Genomic DNA, 23,068 nt, shown 5'->3' on the forward strand with positions numbered 1-23,068 from the left:
GCTGCAGAAAAACACCAGCAAGCCCCGGGCTGAGGCCGGCTGCGTTCTTGCTGAGCGCTGGCTTCCCTCCCAGCGGGCAATTTGGTGTATTAAAATCAGTGCCGAGTGTTTTAGTGCGAGCCTCCTGAACCGAGGGTTACGTTGCTGCTCTGGATTATTTTTTGGCTCGTGCCCCTGTGTGTTTTTTTCATTTTGGAGCAACTTTGGTGGCTGTGTCGAGCCTGCTGAAGAAAACAAAGCATCTTCCCACTGGCTAACCTGGGCAGGCAGGCAGCGTGTCCCATGGCTCCCAGGGAGCCCCGTCCTGGTTAAACACTTACATTAACAGTTGCACAGAAACCCAAGCTTGGTGGGAATGTGGAAACGCTTTGGTGTCTTTTCCTTGCCTTTTTCTTCCCTAGACAGCATATTTCATGCAGAGTGATGGCTGAGATGCTGGGGATTCAGCAGGCAAAGTGCACACGTCACGCTGTAGCTCCTCTTTTCTACTAAAAAGAAGGCTAAAAAGTAAGCTCATTCCAGGTCTGTGCAGCAATGCGTTCCCCAAACTAGGAGAGTGTGGGCAGTGGGAGAGAAAGGATGGAGGGCAGCCTGGCTCAGCTGATGTAATCAGGATTGCAGAGCTCCAAGCAAATATTGACACCAGATTGCTTGGCAGACGCGCTGCTCCTGAGGTGCCCGGTGAGTGAAAGATCTCCGCAGCACTTACTGCAGTGTGGAGCGGTCCCTCCTGGGACCATGGGGGTGGGATGGAGAAATATGGTGCATCTCAGCCAGAGGTGCTGTAGGGTCACCTGCTGAGGTCCCTAACAAACGGCTGGGCTGGTCCTGCCGTGCTGGAGGGATGGGGTTCCTCGGTGTCTGCACTGCTGGTGGGCTGAATGCCCAGGGTGCGATCATCTGCTCTGCTCCTCGCAGACAGCCGTTACCTCTTCACGTCTTTACAAAAATAAAATAAATGCCAACTGCAGCCACAGAAGGGGAAAATCGTAAAATCCAGTCTTCCATCACCAATTGGCTGCCTGGGCGTTGTGCTGGCGGGGGTGTTTCGCTGAGCACGTGTGAGATAACCTGCTTTCCCTGCTGCAGTCCTGCGGAATACACCAGAGGATTGTTAACATCAGCCAGATACCTCTGTGCTACGGCTTTGTAGCGTAGTCTGGACAAAAGGTTAAATCAGGCAGTCGTTGCTGCGGTGTTATTTCCTATACAACACTCTGGAGAAAGCTCAGTATCACTTAGTTAACTTCTGCGGAGCCATTTCCTGGAGGTTTTGTTAGAGAAAAGCTAGATTATGTGTTTCCAGTTGCAGCAGAGCTATTTGCCCCTATAAAATGCACTACAGTTTATTTTTACGCAATTTTCATTGGTTTGCAAAAGGCTTGGGAGGGGGGAGAGCCCGTGTGTTTGGGAGATTTGGAGAGGTTTTTATTTCATACCTCGCTTGCTGTGACAAATTGAGGAAAATGCGTTTGTTAATGTGGCGTTGCTGTATCAGAGCCAGGCTTGGGACTCCGATTACATGTTGGAGCGGGCTCCCATGCTGGTCAGGGGCTGGCGAGCCCAGGATCCTGCCGTGGGCAGCGCCTGGTTTGGGAAGGACCCCAGCAGATAGTTGGGATGAGCTGCCCCGAGGAGCAGCATCTCCCCTCGGCTGCTTTGCTGGGGCCGTTTGTTGCCCTCTTCCTTCTGTGAATCCGGTTCTGGGCGCTGGGAGGAGCTGACAGTGATAGAAAACTGTACTTTTTGTGATGCTGGAAAGTCTGTGGTTTTGCAGCTGTGGTAGTGAGTTGTGTAGGTGTTTCTCATGTGGTTTTCAGGCACATGATGTGCTCTTGCCCTTTGATCTCCTTGGACTTGTCATCTTCATCGCCTACAGGCGAGGTGCTGTGGGTCCTCCATCGTGGGACATCTCAGGATTTCATCTCCTTTGTGTGCAAAACCCACCCCTTTTCCATCCTGTGTGCTCAGAGCAAGGCTTTCCACAAACCCTGGCAACTCCTGATCCTTAGGAAATGGTGTCATTCCTTCTCCTTGCCCTTCAGAGGTTAACCTGCCTGCTCTCACAAGAGCAAGGCTTGAGTTCCCTAAGCTCTGGGCGCACCTGTGGCCCTCCCCAAGTGATAACAAACTTTGAGAGCACTGTCTGCCTTCATTATTTTTTTTAAGTAATTGTGTTTTGGAGTGCGAGGTGCTGATGTGGAGCCAGCCCAGGCTGCCTCGTGCACCAGGAGAGGTGCAGGGCGAGCAGTGAATGGCGAGCGCCCTGGCACGGCGCCCGGCTCCCAAGGACCACTCGGAAGAGCAGAAAGGGCATTTCTGTGCTTGGCCTGACTGGAGTGTTAGCTCTGTTTGCAACACAGCCAGGTGGCCACCCACGTGGAGTTTTGTTCTTACTGGGATTATTTCTTATTCTAAGAGCTGTCAGGCAGCTTTGAGCTGGCATCGACTTTGGGTTCTGCCTGAGTGGGACAGCCTCAAAGAGAAAGGAAGGACCTGGTGCTCTTTTACCACTGTCCTGCAGAAGTTGGATGAAGCCTTCCTACAGATATTCCTTCAGGTGAAGGGGTTCCCTGTGCTGGAGGCCGACTGGAGCCTCCACGCCTTCTGGTGGGCAGAAATACAGCAAGACATCTGGTCTTAAACGCCAAGTGGAGCAGCGTGGTTCCAGGAATAATAGTTAAAAGAAGTTGAAATAAGCTTATCCAAATACCTCCGGAATCCAGCGGTTTCCCAAGAGATTGGGTCCTTAACTGCTTCCTGTAGCAGAAGGCTAAGGAAATGTTCCCCTTCTCATCCCAGCCCTCTATAACACAAAGGATAAAAAGCTCTAGAAGAGAAAGTTTGGTCCTTGGTTCAACCTCAGTAACATCTGCCCACCCTGAATTAGCTGGGACGCTTTCAGCTGCAAAACTGCCCAAACCTGAGGGTGCTCAATGAATAATAAACAGGGGTACCTCCAGGGAGGTGACAGCCTTGTCCTCTGGTGGATCAGAAAATACCTTCCCCATCTGCAGGCAAAGGGTGCTTGGTTTTGGTGCCTGGCTGATGGTAACGTGGGGTTTGAACCCAGCTGGGGAGTCACAAGCTGCATCCTGTGGAAATGGAGGTGGCTGTTAATCCTGGGATGTCCTGAGATACCAGGCTCCAGTGGGAAGGGCAAGCTTGTGGGAAGGACTTTCTAAAGTTTTACTAGCTATAAATTTTGCTTTTTCTCAGTCCTACTGTTTGAATTGCATTAATGAAGAAGTCTGGCTTTGTAAATGGAGGGAACTGAAAAATAGCACTGAAAAGCTCTTGAACGCTTAAAAATGCATCTGTAAGAGATGTGGCATTATATATATGCTGTGGCTGAGTGTAATGAAGACCTATTAGAGCTCTTTACAACTGTCAGAAGCTGTAGAGCTGTCCCAATCTCTGATGATAAAGCTTTTGGCTGTGTACCTAACAATGGGTGCGTGATCTCTGCACTCCTGAAGATGCACACGTGTCTGTGTGGTGGTACGTGTGCCTGTAAATGCACATTCAGAAAGGCACGTACATATGCAAGTTATTTGAGAAAAGTGTTTTGTGCTGCTCTGAAATCCTCACAGGTATCCTGCTGCTGTCCCAGCAGTAAGCACTACTGACGGAGTTACACAAAAGACTGAATGTTGGTGCTGATATATGGCCCCGCTCCTAGCATTGGGGCTGTCTCTTCTTCCCCCAACAGGGGATGTGCTGTGAACCCCAATTTCCCCATCACCTCTGTGATGTGCGGTTTCAGTCCTTTGCTGCAGCTGTGTGCCAGCGAGTGCTGCGCTCTGTGGTTCGGGGGGCGAAGGAAGCTGTCTGTGCTGTACGGGGAGAGCAAGTTTATCTAGAAAATAGCTCTGCTTAGGACGTAAAATACGGAGTAAATTAACTTGAAAGTCTCTTCTGGTTCTTCGTTGTCAAGCGAAAGGTGGTTGAGTAGATTTATTTGCCTTGTTTTGCAGCAAACACGTTATATATAGCTTGGCTTTTATTTCTCTTGATCTAGGTGGAAATGGTTGCTTTGAAATGCAGCCTTTCCATCTTGAAGGTCAATTAAAACAGGTTGGAGGTCAGATAAAATAAAGGGGCAGAACATTTGCTGCTTCGAGCATCTATTTCTGTAATGTTATCAGTGCATGTGGTTTTATTTCTAGCGTTTTGTTCCAGGGCTTCCTCTAAGGCTGAACAAATTGAGTCAGTTGGATGCAGTACAGCCTCCAATTTGGGGTTAGAAATCCATTAAATTGCTCGGTGCTTTATTGGCAATATAAAAGTGCTTGGAACGAGAGTGCATTACCATTGGACATCGATTACTCGGGAGGGGAGGGTGGATGCCTGTGTTAACCACACATCTCCAGCCTGGATGGCCAACTGAGGCGTTTTTTTTTTTTAGCTTAAAATGTGCATATTTTGCCCTTAAAATGCCGCTCGCTATTACAAAGCAGCTATTTTTAAACTGAAAATGGGGAGCTGACTTCCATATGTTCTTCATGCCTCAGGGGGGTTAGAGCTGGCCGTGCAACCCGCTGTGCTGCCAGCGTGGGTAACCGGTCCTGGACGTGGGGCTTTGGGGTTACGTGTGTCATTCCTCTGTGGGCAGGGTCTCTGCAGTCAGTCAACCTCTTGTCTTGCAGCCCACGCATTGAAAATTTAAGGGAATGTCCTCACTGGGCTTGGGTTCAAACTGAGAAACCACGTGGTGGGCACAGCACGGGGGGCAGCGCCGTGATCCCCATCACAGGGGGATTGTGGCTGTGCTCGGAGGGGATTTACCCCACGGTAGGAAGCTGCAGGGTTGGCTGAATGTCTTGGGACCTGGGTCACGGCCACCAGCTGGGAACTGGAGGTGGACTGATGGCTTCGGTACTGGGAGGTGGTTTGCTGGGCTGGCTGCTTTGGCTGTGATCAGCTGGTGCATTTTGCAGCAAGCATCAGGAGACGGCTGGAAATCCAAGTCGCAGCACATGCATTTCTGAGCTGGCCGTGCAGCAGATGCACGTGAAGGAGCATCAAGGTGAGACCATGGCATAGCCATGTGTGAGAGCCAACCCTGTCTCTGGGAGATGGATGCCTCGCTGCTCTTGCACCCTTCTGTATGAGGGAGGTGATGAAAAGCAGCGTCGGAGAGGTTTGGGCTGCGGTAGAAACCCTCCCGCTGTTTTTCTAAGGCTTTTTCCCCCCCTTACTCTTTGCCTGACTAGTTTTAACCAGCACACAAATATTCCTTTGTGCCGCTTCCAAGCGAATGTGTTTTTTGGGGGGAGATTGGCCCTTCCTGATTAACTATTAATAAGAAGAATGGCGAGGGAACGAAGTGCTGGGCACACACTGCGGGGAGGTCACAGCCCTCCCACACCACTCACAACTGACCATGCTGGGGCACACACAGGCCCTGTGCCAGCCGTGGTGGCTTTTTGGTGGCCCTGGTGGCTGCGGTACCAGGATGAGGGGCTCTGTGGAAAGGCAGCACACCAAAATTCAGCATGGGTTTGATGCTCGCCCTCCCCAGCAGCCGGGGTGCTGTTTGCAGCACGAGAGCTGTGCCTGGGGATGTTTGAATAACGCTTCTGATGGACAAACCGTGGTGGTGGAGCGCTGGAAAAACTTTTTCTGAGCTTACCAGAAACACTTATGGACATGGCTGTGCTCTTGAGGGATTCACGTGGTTTCAGAGCACGCTCCGATTCTGTGTTTTTGTAGGAAATGTGTCTTAAAAATACAGGTTATTGGATATCATTGAATGATTGGCGGCCTCGGATGTTTTCTTGAACTGCGGAGACTTCTGAGCAGTGCTCGGGGAGTTTCTGGGTTATCTCTTCTCCATCTGCACTCGACCTGCAGCCCACAGCTGGATTTTGCGTGGTCATGCAGTGGGAGGCTCGAGGTTGATCTGCTGCAAGCACTGGTGAAAAATTGCACAACTTTTGGGTGAAAATATTTGCTTTGCAGGAGCAGCAGTACCCGAAGCAGTAAATAGCACTTAGCGCTGATTTATCAATGCAGCTCTTGTGTGTTAGTGTCAGTTAATGGAGGCTTAGCAGTTGCTGTAAGGTAGGCATACAGTAAATTACAGAGCTGTTAATCCTCGATAAATTGGTTTAGTATGTTGAATACACAGTGGGGAACCTTAATTGAAAATGCTCGTGCAGGAGCCGTGGCCTTTATCGATTTTTCCCTGGGAGATGTGGTGGTGGAAGCAGGAGCTGCTGGGTTCACGTGGCCGAGCAGGGCCTCCAGCCCCCCAGTAGAGAGGAGCAAGGGGCTTACCCCCAGTTTGGGTTTTAGACACGTCTTTCTCTCGAGACTAAGCAGCAGATTAATTAAACAAAAACAACAAACGCCATGGGGATCTGGGCAGATTAAGGGTGGGGTTTACTTGTGGGTTAAGAACTTCCACATCCTGATTTTCCTTCCAACTGCTTTACCTGCCACAGGTGGCAAACCGGGGTTGTTTTATGTTAAATTAAATCCGTTTGTTTTTATTTAGATGCTCCTGGCCCCTTTGATTATTCTTTGTTTTTTTGTTGTTTTTTTTTTTTTGCCTTGGGGCAATTCTTGCAGCTGATAGCTCAACGTGTTTTGGAGAGAACCTGTCTCCTTCAGCCTGTGCAGCTTACCAGCAGCAAGTAAGGTGAAAAATTGCTGCAATTAAACACTGCCCGAAGCCTTGCAGCATCCCTGCTTCCCTGCGCACAATGCTGCCTTTCACTGGGCTGTCTGGTTGAGGGCAGAGGAACATGCAGCCATAACGGGAGCTTTTGTAGCCTTAGTCACTGCAGGCAGCGTGGCTGCTGCTTTTATTTTTCAGAAGCAGAGAAAACTGAGAATGCTGTCACACCTCCTATGTGCTGTGCCCTCTCTTCTGCTGGTTTGGGACCCCGCTGGCTGCAGGGAGAGGAAGGTGCTGGCCCTGTCCCTGTCCCAGCAGCTGCTCCCTGTCCTCGCTCTGCCATTGATGTGCCTTTATACAGGGCAAGTTGAAGCTGACCCTCTTTCTTTTGGGGAAAAAATTAAAACATCTGGGGTGTTTTGAGGAGACGGTCTTCTGAGCAAAGCCAAACTTCTTTTGTTTTGCTAAGGTTATTAACATAGGAAGAAATAGGATCCTAGGTTTTGTCAAAACATATCTGTATAAACTGAGCAGGGCCTGAAATAACCTGACACTGCCCTTCTAAGAGATGGGTAAGAATGGGAATTTTCCTGGTAGGAGCCTGAGAAAGCCCAGCTGCAGCTTGGTGCTACCCAGCACTTCGTGCAGGAGGAAAGGCAGGGGCTGAAGATGTTATTTGAAGTTATTCAAAGGTGGCTGGAGGAATTAGGGAACTATCTCAACCACAAGTTAAACTAAACTGCAGACTGATACAATGGGTCTCAGTGATGTGGTTTTAATTAGTATTCTTTGCATTAATGTCTGCGTGCATCTGCTGGGATCGGCGTGGTATTGATTCTTTGGTAATCATGCTGCAGGAATTTCCTTCAGACAGCATTGTTAGTCATGGCTGGGAGGGAGTGATTCATGCTGCAGCTTTCTGGGTGTCTGGATGACCTCTCAAAGTTTGTCTTCACTGTCAAATTAGCTCATATTATGGCTTGAGGGTTGCCCTTAAGTTGACTCCCTTCTGCACATAAAGCCCCTTATATGAGTGTGCTATCAACCCAAGCTAATCTGCTGCTGATTTGAGCTCGGGCACAAGCAAAGCTTGAGCTGCTGGCGGGATCTGCCTGTGATGGGGAGATTTTTGCCCACATGAGGGCTGCTCATCCTTCCCTGCTCCTCCAGGGTCCCTCTCTCCTCTCCAAAGCCCCTGCAGCAGCCGGCTGGGATGTTCCCAGGGCTCCTGCTGGAAAAGCAATCCCAAGGGGCTCAGCTCACTGCAGCCCCAGGCCTTCTGAGCTGAGTTTGGGAGCAGTGGTACAGGGGTGAGGGTGATGAGCCAGCTGGGGGTGCAGAAGCTGTGTTTTTCCACCAGCTCAGCAGGTGGATTCAAAGGGCAGGCAGGACTGGCGGTGGGGGCTGGCAATGGCTGTGGTAGCTGTTCAGCTGCTCTTTCCCCAAACGAGTGGGTTTGGGGCTTGTCATGTGCATGGAAGGGGGGTGAAAAACCCTAAAGCTGCTCCTTTCTGTCCTTACAGTCCATACAACTGGCTGAACCCTTACAGTCTCTTTGATCGCTTTGTGCCTCAGCGTTAAGCCTTGCATGTCCCTGCTTATGAGGACTCCGCTATCTCTCTGGGAGTCAAAACCTTGTTTAAAAGGGAAATTAAAGCGTGCTTTCTCCCGTGCACAGCTGTATAGTTGTTGCATGGCCGATGTGCTCCCCTGGCCCCCATCCCCAGGCTTACTCAGCTGCTGCCATGCTTTTCATACCCAATCAAGTGTGCACGGGGCCTCCACGCCGGGGCTGTAAAGCCCTCCACAAACATGTGGGAAGAGGCTGGTGCCTATTCAGCGAGCTGCGGCCTAGGCAGCTATCTTTCGACAGATTAGCCAGAGGAATTTATATTGCAGGGCTCGATTGTTCAGGGCCCTCGGCTCCCTTTTGTGCAGGAGCAGTGAAAAGTTGTGTTATGACAATGGTTGACAAAGTGTTTAATGAAAGCCGCGGTTGGCAGGGGCAGAACTTGGAGCCATCCTCCTTTTCCTCCCCCTGCCTGTCATCAAAAGGTGCAGAAACGCTTTTGACACAATCTTCCCCGCTGACAGATGGAGGGGTTTGATGTGCGGCTCGGAAGCCTCCACCTCCCCGAGCAGAACTCAGCCATCATTGGGGTGAGCCACGACCAGGAGCCACGAGTCTGAGTCCTTTGTCTGGCGAGCCAGCCACACACCTCTGATCTCCAAGGCTGGCCAAGTTCCCAACACAGAGCCAAAACTTGTCCATGAACTCCCCGTGTACCCTGCACCTTGCCTGGGGAACCAGGATCGGCATCTCGTGGGGCAGAGAGCTGACTGATCCCATCCGTGGCAAGCACGGCTCGCTGTGTGGCACTACTGTGACTTTTGGGAAGTGGTGCAGAGGCAGGCCCTGTACCTGGTGACTTAACAAGGCTTTCCTTTGAGTCTCTGCCATGCTCAGTGATCCACAGTGCCATTTTCATAATGCCAAATAAAGACAAGCGCTGCTTTCTTATTTAATTAGAGACTGGAATGGGTAAAACAGGTGGCAGAGGGCCCTTCCCATATTGATTTGACATGCTCTTGGTTCCTCATCAGGGGCATCTTAGGGAAGTGACAAGACGGGGGGAAAACCCTACAGTCTGGGATTAGCCAATACAAGGAAGACTTAGTGCATGTAATGGGTAAATAAGTGCAAACACTTCTCATGCCATTAAATCAAAATATGCTTTAATTAAAAACCACAACGTTACACTAGCTTCTGTTCAAACTGTGGGGAGGGAAACAAGCTGACCGCTAGGAACCACTTGAGCTGGTAGCTTCAAAGCAATGCCCATCTGGTTCAGGAGAGCCCTGCTCTGGGATAGAATTGGGCTCTGGATTTTCGGGGCTCTTTGGAGAAGATGCTAAAACACTGATGGCAAAGATTTGCTCAATGAGAGCTGTTGCACTACTGCATGTAGTAGTGCAGTGGTAGTGGGAGTAGTAGCAGTAGTGGAGTATCCATCAGACCGGGGGCTCCACGAGAAGGAACACACTCCGTGTTGTAGCAGAGCAGAAGTGTGACCATTTCCAATGATGGGACAGCTATGCCCCAAGCTCAGCATCGCCATCCAGCCTGTGCTGCTTGGTGTGCAGAAGCTGATCTGGTGGGCACGTTGCAGCCCCTGCGGAGCTCCATGCACTGCCACGCATTTGGGACCCGTGCTTTGCGCTGGGGGAGTGCCGCGTGCACCCATGACCTCAAGTTTCGAGTTCCCTTCTGTATTTGCATTACTGGAACCCAACCAAGACTGAGCCCTCATTTCATCAGCATCAGGCGAACCAAGACAATACCTACCTCGATTTTATTTACAGTCTAAATAGACAAGACAGACAAAGGGTGGCTGTGGAAACAAAAGCTCTGGAGAGGTGATGTGACATGACCCGGTCACACAGCAGGAGATTAAGAGAGCCAGGAGCAGACTGAGGTTTCCTGACTCTTGGTCCCAATGATCTATCTATCAGAGCACGTTAATTCTTTCTCCAATTTGCATGCTGTGGCTGGCATGCCAAATACTGTCTAGTGAAGGGATCTGGGTTCTGGGAAACACGTCCCTTGCTTACTAATGCTGCAGGCAACAAATTGCTGGGCATTTTAATGCGAGTTAAAATACAGCAAGTCTCAGAAATGGAGTAAACTGTTTATTTTGGTGTTTCTATTTTCAGTTCTCCTGTTTATTTTGCACTGACACTATTACTGTGTTTCATTTCCCCCACCGATTTTTTGAATGGCATATTGTATGTTTGGTGAGGACAGATAGAAATTGGAGTGAGTAGCATGGGGCAAACTGAGATTTGGGCATACAAGGTGGACTTCACCTGTATTTCTGTAGCAAGCACTGGAGAGTCTGTTGGAGTAGGCAAAATACTGCTGTGCTCTCTGAAAAGCTGCTTGTGCAATGGCTTTGATGTTCAAACTTCTCAAATAGCAACAACAATAATCAGAAAGTTGCTTTGGAAGATGTTAGACCATGGCCATGAAATCCTTTAATCTGCTAAGACTTTTGTTTTTTTCACTTTTGAGCTTTTGAAGGTCATGTCAGCATCACTCAGTGTTTGAGCATGGGCTAAGCCCGGGATCTGTTCCCTTTGACAAGTGTGCAGCTGATCAGTTTGGTGCCTGTGATCCTCAGTGCTTGGGTTGTGAAATAGTCTCTGAGCTTATTGTGGGGGAGTGTTTTGAGGATAAATATTTTCCCTTAAAAAATGCAAAGATTTGCAGCAATAGAAGGCATAGAAATACATTAAAACAGATGGATTCAGGCTAGCGCCATGGCTGCATTTTCTCCCTTGCAATATGTTGCTAATATTTCTGTGTCTGCTTAATTCCTACTGTGTTGAGCCTATAGGACATTACCTGTTATATTTTCTTTTTTCGCCTGTATATCAGACAGGACAAGCTCCAACCTGATTTTGCTGTGTGGTTTAAAAAAAAATAGTAGTAATGTAATCTGTGGGCAAATTGCACTTTAATTCGTAATTGTGCTATGAATACGGACTTGGCTTTCAAACGCGCTCCGAGTTTAAACTGCAGTTTGACTTTTATTTAGACAAATGCCTTTGAGTTCATAGTGAAATGGATATCTGCTGTAGGCTGGTATTGATTTAAAGGTCTCTTGAGTGTTTTAAAAGACGGTAGGGGCTCATAGGACAGCATATTTTAAAACTAGATGCTTGGTTAGGTTTTATACTCCTATGTTGCTTTAGGCCTAGTTTCCGCTAAAGGAATCCTGCGCTGGTGATTTCTAGAGCTTTCTTTCACAGCAAATACTGGCCAAAAAAATGGTACGTTTTGGGTAAGATGCAAGGTATTTCTGAAGTGATGGGGAACAGCTCATGCAGAGAACTACCGTGTGAAGGGGAATGCTTTGAGGACTTCCCATAAAACGTGTTGTGGAAGGGCAGGTGATCAATAACTGCTTTTTAGCTCGAAAGAGACGTTTATCGCTTCCTGCTAAGCACACAAAGTTGGTGATCTTTCAAGTCTTGGCACTTGCAAGTGTCGCTGTAGGCCTGAATTTTCCTCCTTGGGGTGCAATGGAGCACATTGGGCAGGAGGCCCCTGCGCCATGGCAGCTGCCCTCCTGTCCCTCACCTCAGGCCCACCGGGGCGGCCCTGTAGATTTGGGGCCTGTTCAGGCTCCAGGCCCGCTTTGGGTACCGTAGGCACAGCTTTAAAACAGAGAAAATACACAAAGCGGGGAAGGTTGGCCAGTTTTCCAGTCAGACTGGCTCGGTGGTTTGAATAAGCAGCTGAATGTTTGAGGGCTTATCTAAAATCAGGCCATGAATCTTTTGGGTCGTGTTCAGAGGTGCAATAAGAGGGTGTAACCTCCCTGCAGAGGAGACAGGAGGGTTGAGTTTTACCCAGGATAATATCCTAGAGCAGGGTGTGGAGCAGGATGAAATTAAAGCAGGTCCCCCTCACAATTTTCTCGCAACTCCTTGCGGTTGCTTTCCTTGCTACCGCCCATCAATTTGCCTCCTCCCTCTTTAGATTACACACTCACAGTAACATGCCAACACTGCATACATCACATTAATTAGGACACTTGTTAATTTCTGCATCATTAGTCACTTGGTCTTAATTGATCTGTGCTCTCCTGTAAGTCCCCAAGTGCAGGTTTGACCTGTGTGTGGTGTGCTGACAGGGTGCCTCTTGCAGGGGACTTGGCTGTTGCAGCAGAGCACAGCAAAGGTCTTGCTTTTGGTGTTGCTTTCTTGCCACTTTTAGCATTATTTTGTTGGTTCAGCTCTCCCCAGCCATCCTTGCAGTACATTTTTTTTCCAGAAGCCTGTTATATTTGCTCTCCCATCAGGTTGTTTCCAGATAATACAACCTGTGCCTCAGCAAGGTGCTATAACCTGATTTAGACGTGTGCTGTCTGTAGTTCGTGGGTTGGAGTTGTTGAGGTACAAAACCTGTAGGGCTGTGACCAGCTGAAAGCTGTTATCACTGATGCTGATGACATTGAGTGGCATACTAATGACAGCTTGTTAGAAAATGTAAAATATATTTATGTTGACACATAGGAAGCGTACCTACCTATATGTGTGTTTTGTTTGTATGGGATACACAGTGGTACATAAAACCACCCTCTGTAATGATAGCTATAAAATATTTAGGATAAGCTTTTTTTGATTGTTTCAGTTCAGACTTCAGTCTGTCAGGAAATGTCCTATTCATCTGTAATTAGTTGTGTGGTTGTGAATAACCAATAGAAGGATGATAATGTAATTGCCTAATATAAAGACAAATTAACATCACACTAATGCAAAAGAGCATAAGGCTTAGGGCAAGCTAAATAACATTCTGATCACAGAACTAAAGTAACTCATATTCAGCAGAAAAGTGCTGCCCTACTGTGTTTAAGTACTCTTAAAATAAAAAACCCCACAACCTACCAATTCCCAGTGCAATCCAGAATAATTGTGATGAGTGTGTTTTGCTGAGTACAGTGGCTGCGCGATGCTCATCCTGTTCTCTCTTACTTTAACAGAAACCTGAGCTACAACAAGTTGACGGAGATTGATCCTTCTGCCTTTGCAGAGCTCTTGAACCTGCAGGAAGTGTAAGTATTTAACTGTAAGTCTTTAGTTTTATTTTGCAAGGGCAGCTTGTTGTACTGCAGGAAACTGTATATAGTTTCCCAAGAAGATATCTGCCTTTAGCCAGTTTGACTGAGCACATCTGGCTTGGTGTGGAGTTTTTTCATATTGTACCTGTGCTGCTTTTTTAAAACTAATCAATTAACAAACACAACAACCAATTAAAGCAGCGTAGCTGTTATTGGAAATCATTGGTGTTTGCTTCCCTCTGTCTTGTGCAATGCTCTGAGGGAGCAGTTCAGCTAACACACCTGTACACACACACAAAGCTCCTTGCTGAAAGGATAACCCTGAAGCAAGGCAGAACAGCCTGGATTGTGATATCTGATGCCAACCTAACCCAAATCTCCCAGGAAACAAAGGTGTAGTGTAGTGGATAACAAAGCACTTAACTGTGTCTCCTCCTTTCTTAGACATTTGTATTCCTTTTGGAACGAGGACAAATTCTGTCTGAAGTCTGCTAGGACAGCCTAAAAACAGCAGAGCTGTCTTCTGCTGTGGTGGGGGAAGAGGAGCCAGCGAAGGCTGGCTGGAACAGGTCCCCTGGCTGGTGGAAGGAAATTTTGCTTTGGGGAATGAATGGCAGGGTGTCCTGCCTCCTGACCTGCGTAAATGCTCAGCAGTTGCGCTCGCAGGGCTGCTGTGCTTGTCAGCTATTTGCAGCAATTTCTGGAGCTCTGATTTTGGGTTCTGAAAAACGAAAGTGACTAAAATTGTAAGCGGTGGGTTGAGGTAATGAGCTCTCATTTGAATGTTGAATTGCTGGCATACTTGAGGTTTGGGCTGTGTTTGAAGAGCTACTGATGCCTCATGGGAAACTGAAAAAACATTTCCTTTCAGAAACAATGCTGTGCTCTGTGTATATCGTTCATTTTCTCTTGTCCTTTGTCTGTTTTCATTAAGTGTTGGCTCTGGGGCTTGCGGAGGGGCCAGATCCTGTGATCCTTAAATAGGCAAAGCAGTCTGCAGCAGTGGGAGCTCTGCCTGCCTAATGCCTGCCGGATTGGACTGTGGGGATTAATGCAATGTATCTCCACCTGCCTGATTGCGTGTGGCTCCCCTGCTTAAACAAACAGCAGGGACTTGCTGGGGATCGTGACAAAACAAGGAATATGCATGGGGAGTGAGCACAGTGCTCAGGTTCAGCTCGTTGTGATTGCCTCAGAGAGCAGGAGGGGAGGGAAAAGAAAGTGATGGAGGTGAGCAAACTGTTGCCTATGGGACCTGTCTTCTTTAAACTGCGGAAAGCCTTAAATTGCTCTGTGCTTAGAGAATAGAATCACAGCCCTGATCCCATGAGACTTTCGAGTTATCCTAACATGATTGTGGCTTAGCAATAGCTTTTATTTGTGGAAGTGCCTGCAGGTGTGTGACTGGGAGCACGAAGCCGGGAGATTTGTATGGCTTCTGGTAGGGAGCCCCCGTGTACAAAGTGCTGCATGCACTGAGGGCAGGGTGGGCTCTGCACTGAACATGAAAAGCGTCAGGGTTTGGGGGAGGTAGGCAATGCAGCCTGAGGAGTGGTGGTGCGGATAACAGCAGCTTGCTGTTAGAGAGGCAGGGTAAGGGAAAAGGGAGGCAGTGGATAAGTGGATAGGAGGGAGAGGGAGCAGTCAGATGGGAGACAGAAAGGGAGGCAGAGGTCTGGAGCAAAGCCTGGAAGGCAAGCTCTGGAAAGTGTGAGGGAGAAGCTCTATTAAAAGCCCTATCTACCAATCTTGGTTGCTTTTGAATAACAGCTAAACCACAGACCACTGAAATAAACTGCGTTTCACAAAGAGAACCACATCTGTACTTCCAGAGCATCTCTTTCTGAGTTTTTAAGCACTTTACAAACATTCATGAAATAAGCATCATGCTGTGGCATGTCTTGAGAGCAAGTCAGTGTTTTGCTGTGCGCGCTGTGCTGGGCAAACCAAGTCACCCTCAGGGAATGAGATTGCCCCAAATAATAGATGCATTGATAAGACCTGAAACCTCCCATGATGCTTCAAACATGGAGCCTCTGATTCCTGAGCGTTACAGATGGGGCTCAAAGCTCTGCGTGTGTGTGAATAATTAGTGCCATATATTTTGGAAACTTTTTGTTTGCAGACATTTTCACAAAATTCAGGGAAAAATGGAGATCTAAAGCTCATAGCTTATCTTGCATGCACTGTTTTGCTTTGCTAAGATTGTAATGAAGCAAATAGTACATAGGCAACTGGCTTTTTTGATTGTTTTTAGAAGCTTTTTTTTTTTTTTCCTTGAACTCTCATTTTGTGCAGGAGGCAATTCAGTAGCTCACAGTGATACAAACCTCAGGATCTCATATACTCAGGAATACGTAGCTGTGTGCTGGTGAAAGCTCAGGTAGAAGAGGCTGCAGCAGGATGTTACCTCCCTCATTCAGGACACCTGTAGTTTCTCCCATGTCCCTTCCATGGTTCCCTTTTAAAGACGCCCCAATCTTGTGCCTTGGCTGCAATTATAGGAGGGGGATGTTACTGTGGGGCAGCCCTTTTGTCCTTTGTGGGGTTTTCTCAGGTCATATGGGATCCATGAGAGTGATGGTTACAGGGCTCTCAGGTTTTCCAAGCTCATTTTGTAACAAAGAGGTAGTAACTGTGCTAAAATTCCTCTACAAACAACTCACCTTTTATTTTCTAAAGTGCCTTTCACTGAAAGCTCTGGAGAGCTGTGCTATTTTTGAGCAGGCTCCATTTCAGCCTGACACCAGTCTGGCAACCGGGCTAAATATTTTATACAGGTGGTCCCCTCCTGCCTTCCCTTGCCATTCAGGGGCAGCAGGTTTGTGTCCTCCAAGGAGAAAGGAGAACGTTTAATTTTGTTGAGCTTGGTTGTTCTGTTCTTTGTTTTTACTATTTTGTTGCTCTTCCATGGGGGAAGGGGAAAGAGGAAAGGGAAATCCCAGAGAAATTCAGAGCTTGGCTGTCTCCTCTGCATCAGCAACTGGTGACTGTAAGCCAAGAGAAAATGAGGTGGGAGAGCTGCTTTCTGACTGCACTGTTTAACCGAGAAGGACCTGATAGAACACTGATAGTTGAAAGATCACACTTACGTCAGAGGAGGGTTTGGACACTTGTTAGATACTGTTTGGTGTTAGAGCTGCACAACCAGAGCTGGCCCAGGCTGTGGAGCCTTGGGCTGTGGGCCCAATTCTCTGTCCCCTTGTGTGGCTTTCAGAAAGATGCTGGGCTGGATGTTAATGTAAAATATGCATCTCAATGCTTTTTCCAGCCTGCTTTGCACTGTCGAAAGCTCTAGACCTTTCTGTGGTATCAGTAACAATGAGCTTTTAGTTGTGAAGTAGAGCTCCTTGCTGTATTGCAGTGCCTCCAGCTCTTTTCCCTTACGTTTTAAGGTAGGGTTATAATGTCAGAGGCAGAGCTGAGGCTGAGAAAAGCTTTTATCCCAGCAGTACCTGGAACTCCTCGTGAAATCAAATACAGCTCCTGCTCTCGGAGGAGTCAGGAGGAAGTTCTGCCATAGATGCATCACTGCCCTCTCCGACCCACCAAAGATATTTTTCAAGTGCCAAAAAAAAAAATCCCCGAACAAGACCAGAATTTAGGATTGCCCCAACTCATGCCCGGGGTTTAGCACCCCTCAGCTGCACCACATTCCTCCGCTCTTGCTTTGTGTTTGGATGCATCTGGATGTGATTTTTCAGGATTTCCTGGGAAGGGGTGGCTGGGGAGCATGGCCCGCGAGTGTCGGGGTGCTTTTGAGCCTCGTCTGTGGAGGGAAAGGGAATAGTTTTAAGACAAGCAGAGGGCAAAGACATGGCAAGGCCCTGCTGATCAGCACAGCTGGGGGCCCAGGGAGCTGCCACCCTGCCCAGCTCTGTCTGGAAGGGGCTTGGGTTTAATGGCTTCAGCATGTGGAGGTGGGGGGGCAGCAGGATGGCTAAGAAATTAGGTAATTTTCAAGCAGCCAGACAAGCGACTGTTACAGTAATTAATTGACTAATTCACCGTACAAACAAGGGCTCTTTAAACCAAGGAAGAGCCGGTCACATGGCGAGGATCTGTTTTCAGTCAGAAAAACACTTCAAACATTAGGCCATTGAGGGGGGACATTTTTGTAACCACCTTTCCAGGAGCGGGGCCAGTCTGCAATTGCTATTAGTCCTGTGGGGCCGCTGGGGACTGGATGGAGCTGGTCACTTGGGTTTGGTGGCCTTTTGGTGCCCAGTGCCAGTTTTTGCATGTTTGTGGCCAGTTCTGTGGGGCTGCTCCCTGTGGGATTTCCAGAGCCAGGCCTGGCGCAGGGAGGAAGCAGTGCGGCCTGAGGGCCGCCATGTCACCCCCATGGCCTGGCCGGGCATGGAGTTGGTGGTGGGAGGGGATGCAGAGTCTGGCTTGGTTAAAGAAGGTGTTGTGGGAACGGTTGTGGAAGCTCTCATTTAGTTATTAAAGAGTTGGAATGAAGATGTGAAACTCAGATGCAGATAAACCCCTTGTGATGGAGACCTCTGCCAAAAAGCTGGTGTTCCCGGTGGGTCAGTGAAGACAGATGCCTAACTCATGCACACCTCCTTGTAGGCTTCTCGCTTAAACGATTAATTTCTTCTTGTTGCAGGAGACTGAACAACAACGAGCTGACCACCATTCCCTCCCTGGGACCTGCATCTTCCAGTGTCCGTGCCCTCCACCTGTGAGTTGCTGTGGCCTCATTACTTTTGTCTTTCTGCTCCTGTTTGTGGGGTGGATGTAACTGCTACTCAGAGTTTCGTGTGTCACACCCGCTTCTGCTAGCTCTTCAGATTTCGCTATCAGGCTTGATACCTTAATTAAGAAACATCTGGAGTTGAGATTTGTGAGATCGTGTGTGATAAACGTGCTGTTCTAATACAGCGTGTACACGCAGGGCACAAGATAATGCTTGCAGGCTGATTAGAAATCTGCAAACTCTAGTGCAGATCATTTCTCTGATACTTAATTTTATGGAGTGATTCAAAGTAGGCAACCATAATGTCCATCAGTCAGCACAGCCAAGTCTGTGTAAATGTCTCTAGAGTTTTAAAAGTCACTTCGGTGCCAGTCTGGGTTTCTGCATCTGGCTGGAGTGGAGCTGTCTGGGATTTAGCAAATTTTAATTGATTTGAAATATCACCTTTTGGCCTGCATGTCAGCAGAACCCCAATGAAAAATGATTATAGCTGTGATTAATATGAAGGGTCCATTGGATGGTGTCCTGTCACAGATAAATACAGTGGGCAGTGCTTCCATACAGCCTGTGGAAATGTCATGATGGGCAGCCATGGAAATAGTTACAGAATAAGATGCTCCTAGCAGAAATGCACATTGAAGTTGCACATTGTCATTGTTGCATTCCTGCTGATGGAGGAAGGCAGAAACTCTTTGATGGTTTTGTTATTTTTGTGATTGTACTCGTTTGTCTCACTAACACTTCATCCGTTGCCTAACCATTGAAAACTTATGGTCAGTGGTAACTTTCGTCACTGACTTCCACAGGTTAGTCACGTACTGAGTAAAAATATTTTGTTATTCTTCGTTGTCTGATTTTGGATTTCAACCATTGTCTCGTAGTTGTACTGTTAAAGAAGTATATAATTTTACCTTTTCTTTATTGATTTTTCTTTTTTTCTCCTGGTGCTGTGTTGGTTATTTCTTTTTACTTAAAGCCTTCATGTCTTAATCTTTCAGGGAACTTATTCCAGACCCATTTTTATGGTCTCTTTCAACTTTTTTTTTCTTTGAGAGAGAGAGTGATTGGTGATTGCAAGGCTAGGTCTGCAGAAACTTTGAAGTTGCTAACTTCAGTAGTGTAGGTGCCTGCAGAAGTGTTAGACACCTGAGAACCCTTGTACATCTGCCACCAAGGATCTCAGGTTGGGGACACTGCCGAAGGGAATAAAGACATAATATCAGACTTCTTAGTACCTTAAGAGTGTGGATTTCTAAAATTATTTTTGCATGTGTCTGCTTGTAATGCACACCAAGAAGGAATTTTGCTGAGGTATGCATGATACCTCCCAAGTTCCTGGGAAGGGGAAGTGCTTATAGCTAATATGGCATCCAGCAAAGAGCCTGAGCAGTTTGAGCGATGTCTTCCATTGTGCATGGCCTCGAAGCATCCAGCTGCAGGCAGGTGTCCTGCCCCTTCGTAGCTGCAGTGGTTGGGCACCTCCTCATAGTGGAAAGTGCCAGTATGCCTTCATGACTTGAAAGGCTCTGAATTACTCCAAGATAACCTTGATCAGTTGGCTAGAAGTACATTCCTATTACTTAAATCAAGGACAGAATTGACTGAAATGAATTGGCACCATTCCTGCTTTTCCATTAGGCAGTGTTAAAATATGCAAAGCAGAAGAACTCCTTCATTCCCTTAATTCAGTTTAAGGATCTGAGCTTAAAGTTGGCATCCATCTCTCTCTCCTGGCATGAAGCAAGTTTTGCTTTCATTTGAGATATGATGCCTTTGATCTGGTTCTTGGGCATGGTGTGTTCCTACAGAGCTTACAAAGAGCCAAAGTATTCCCGTGCTATCAGCAGCGCTGAATCTAGCGAGTGTCTTTCAGTTTAATTGGTACGTAACCACTCCACCTCCTGGGTGGAGGGGTGGCTTGTGTCTCAGCAGTTATCAGACCTGTCGAATGTGTCGCATGCAGTTGGTGTGAAACCAACTTGTTTGATTTCTGCCTCCTGCCGCAGCCTCTCCGTGCTCGTGTGACCGCATGTGAAGCCTGCGTTCGTGATCTGGGGGCTGCTGGCTGCAGCGCCGTGCAGTAACTCCCTCCAAGCAGGGTCCCTTGTTGAGGCACCGTCCCCTGACATGAGGCCATCTGCTTGCCACTTGAGCTGAGCTCACCGAATTGCTGCATAACCCAGTGTGTAATGGCTCAGCTCATGCGCTGGGATTCCAAGACTTCAGAGACCTGATTTATGGATGGAAAGCTCGCATTCAATTTGCCATCCAGGATATAGTTTTTAGGCCCTTCAAAACGCCTTTTCTTTCTCACGAAGTCTATAAATGATCTAATTTTCACAAGCCCCTGTTGTTATTTTTGCTATTAATTTAGCCTTTGGCAAAGGACCAAATTGTTAGAGCTTTGCCTTTTTATTCCTGAAACGAAATAAGCGGTTGGAAAGGAGTGACACTGACTGGTGGAAGGCAGCGGATTTACGTCTCCTCTGAAATTTCAGAGTGGTACAGAAGGAAGGGGAAGGTACAAAGCCAAATGATAAAAGGACGGTACTCTAAACAGACCTGCTCAGTATCACTTTCCAGAAATCTGTATTGCTTTCCTCAGCTGCTACACATAAATAACTCCGATAGTGGGATTTGTAATGCTGCTGTCATACCTTAGCAAGAAGGATCTCTTGTTTAGCTTATTTCAGAGAATGCCACACTTTTTTTTACCCCTGCGTTTCCTTTTATTTTTTATCAGAGGTAAAAATCTGAAAGGTGTTTTAAAATACCTGCTTTAATTGATGTTGCTGACTAACTTGCATCGGAATGATTTGCTGAGGAAGTGAGGCTTTCTCCATCTCTGAGAGTCTTTAAATCAATTGGATGGCTTCCTAAAAGATGGCCCTTTGGTTCAACTCCAGGTTAATGGGCTCGGTACACAAAGTGTTGGGGAAAGTTCTCTGGCCTGGTGTGATGTAAGGAATCGGATTATATGATCATACTGGTTCTTTCTGGCCTTCACATCCATGAAGTAATAATTGGGGAGGTTGCCAAACCAAACCCAGGGTGAAGACTCATAATGAGGACTGTGTACTGAGCAATTGGTTTATGTTTGAGTATATAGTGTTACAGTGTATTCTTACTGCTAAAGAAAAATAAATACATTTCCTTTTTTTTTTTCAGTGTTTATAAATGTGTGAAGTGTGTTTACCTCACAAACCTCTGAAGTAGGTTTTGTATATTGCATGTGGTTAAGTATTTCCAAAGGGCTGTGAATGTATTATAAAAGCAGTGGTTGTATATTTGTCACTCAAAACGGTCCTTGTGAACAAGTTGCTTCTTTTCCAGCTCTTCCTAAGCTGGGGAAGAGACTTTCAGTCCTCTTGATGCTGGGAGAAAGAAACTGCATGCTGCCAAACTCAAATATAAGCTCTTTTCAACGAGCTTGGTCCCTTTGCATTACCTATTTTGGGGATCCCTATACCTGTCTTCATCACTCCAGATTTGCTTGACCTCGTGTTGTGGACCGTGGGCTGGTTATGCATATGCAAGCATGTGGGAATCTGTAGGGGAGAGCATTCTCAAGCCTTACTGCAAACCTTTGGATGTTTCAGGCTGCAGATGGATGCAAGGATGACATATGCATCAAACATGCTATGCCTTAACATACTGCCATGAAGTTTAATTCGGCTTAATTATTCCTTGAAGAGTCAGTTTGCCTCGCATGTTGAAAATACTGCCAAAGTCGTTCATCTCAACGAGAGCAAACATAAGGGACTTGATAAGGCTTTTAATAGAACAGGAGGGAAAAATAATCTATGTACTGGTTACCAAATAAAGACAGACATTAAATGCAAACATCTGTTAGTGCAAACAAAAGCCAGGAAATTCAGCTGGGAGGGGGAGAGACTGTGAATCTGGATTCATTCCGAAATTACATCGGAGTAGCTGAGAGGAGAATCTTGCCTGAAATTCCCACAGCATTTGTAATTTAGCTACAGTTCCTAGACTTGGACGTTTGGGAGTTGATGGCAGGATGTTTTCACTGACATGCACTTGGCTGAGGATTTCCCTTCCAAATGTTCTGCTGCAGCTCAAGTGTGTTAACTCTGTAGGCTCTTGAGAGGACTTTTCTCAAGCTGTGACCTGATCTGGGGGGGGGGTAGAAGAGGATGGATGAAATCATTTCTTTAAAGCAGATCTGAATCTAATTATTGACTTCAACTTCCCGGCCAGCTTGAGTGGAGAGCCTCTAACCTTGCTCGTGTGGAGGACGAGAGGAGGAGCTGAGCTGCGATCAGGGCTGAAGGACTTTTGGGGCGGCTTCAGGGGCCGATGGGGGCAGATCCTCATCCTCTGCCCTGGCTTTGAGGTGGCCAGCCTGATTCATCCTGATTCACGGCCACAGGCACGGGCTGCTGTGCGGCTGGAGAGCTCGGAGCAGAGCCTGCTAACCAGAGCTCTGAGCAAGCGTGGTAAACAGCGAGGAATTGGCTGGCGAGGAATTAAGGAAGTTAACAGATTAAACACTTAAAAATAACTTTCGTTTCTTTCACTGCAAGTCTTTTAAGCCCCCAACCATTTAGGAACAAAAGGGATGGTGACCCACGGCAGTCGCTGTGTGTAAGCAACGGCCAAAGCTGTCTGAGGTGCTCTGGCCCCATGATCTCGCTGTGAATAAACACAGATAACAAGGAAGTCGGAGCAAGGATTTTTTTTTTTGAGCAAAAGAGTGTGAAATAGGATTAGCTGATTCACAGAGGATGCAGCAACACTCTGTGCCTATTTACTGGGGAAAGCGAAATCAATAGGACCACTCTGCTGCCAAACTGAGCATAAAAGTCTCTTGAAGAAAATCAATCTTCCTTACAGGCTCATTAATGTAAAGATCAATTCACATTAAACTGTAATTAAACAGAGAGGGCTAATAGGAGAAGGGTAAATGATCTACTGTGCCACAGGCGAAATAGATCACATAAAACTGAGAACTAAATAGGTGGAGAGTTGGGATCTGGGAGCGGCAGGGAACATGCGAGGTGTGTTGGAAGGGACTGGGAGGGTGTTGGGGAAGGGGGGCGAGGCGTTGTGTTCCTTCTGGATGCCTGGGGTGATACCGGCCAAAGAGCA

General features: G+C 47.4%; 1 protein-coding gene across 1 annotated transcript in view; it reads left to right on the forward strand.

Moving 5' to 3' along the window:
• LRIG1 (leucine rich repeats and immunoglobulin like domains 1) overlaps positions 1–23,068 on the forward strand; it is an 85,443-nt gene that overhangs the window by 18,332 nt on the left and 44,043 nt on the right. The window contains 2 exon segments of the mRNA XM_027467906.3: positions 13,174–13,245; positions 17,867–17,941. Coding sequence (XP_027323707.3) covers positions 13,174–13,245; positions 17,867–17,941 — 147 coding nt within the window.

The sequence above is a fragment of the Anas platyrhynchos genome, chromosome 13 (genome assembly GCF_047663525.1).
Source record: "Anas platyrhynchos isolate ZD024472 breed Pekin duck chromosome 13, IASCAAS_PekinDuck_T2T, whole genome shotgun sequence".
NCBI classification, from domain to species: domain Eukaryota; kingdom Metazoa; phylum Chordata; class Aves; order Anseriformes; family Anatidae; genus Anas; species Anas platyrhynchos.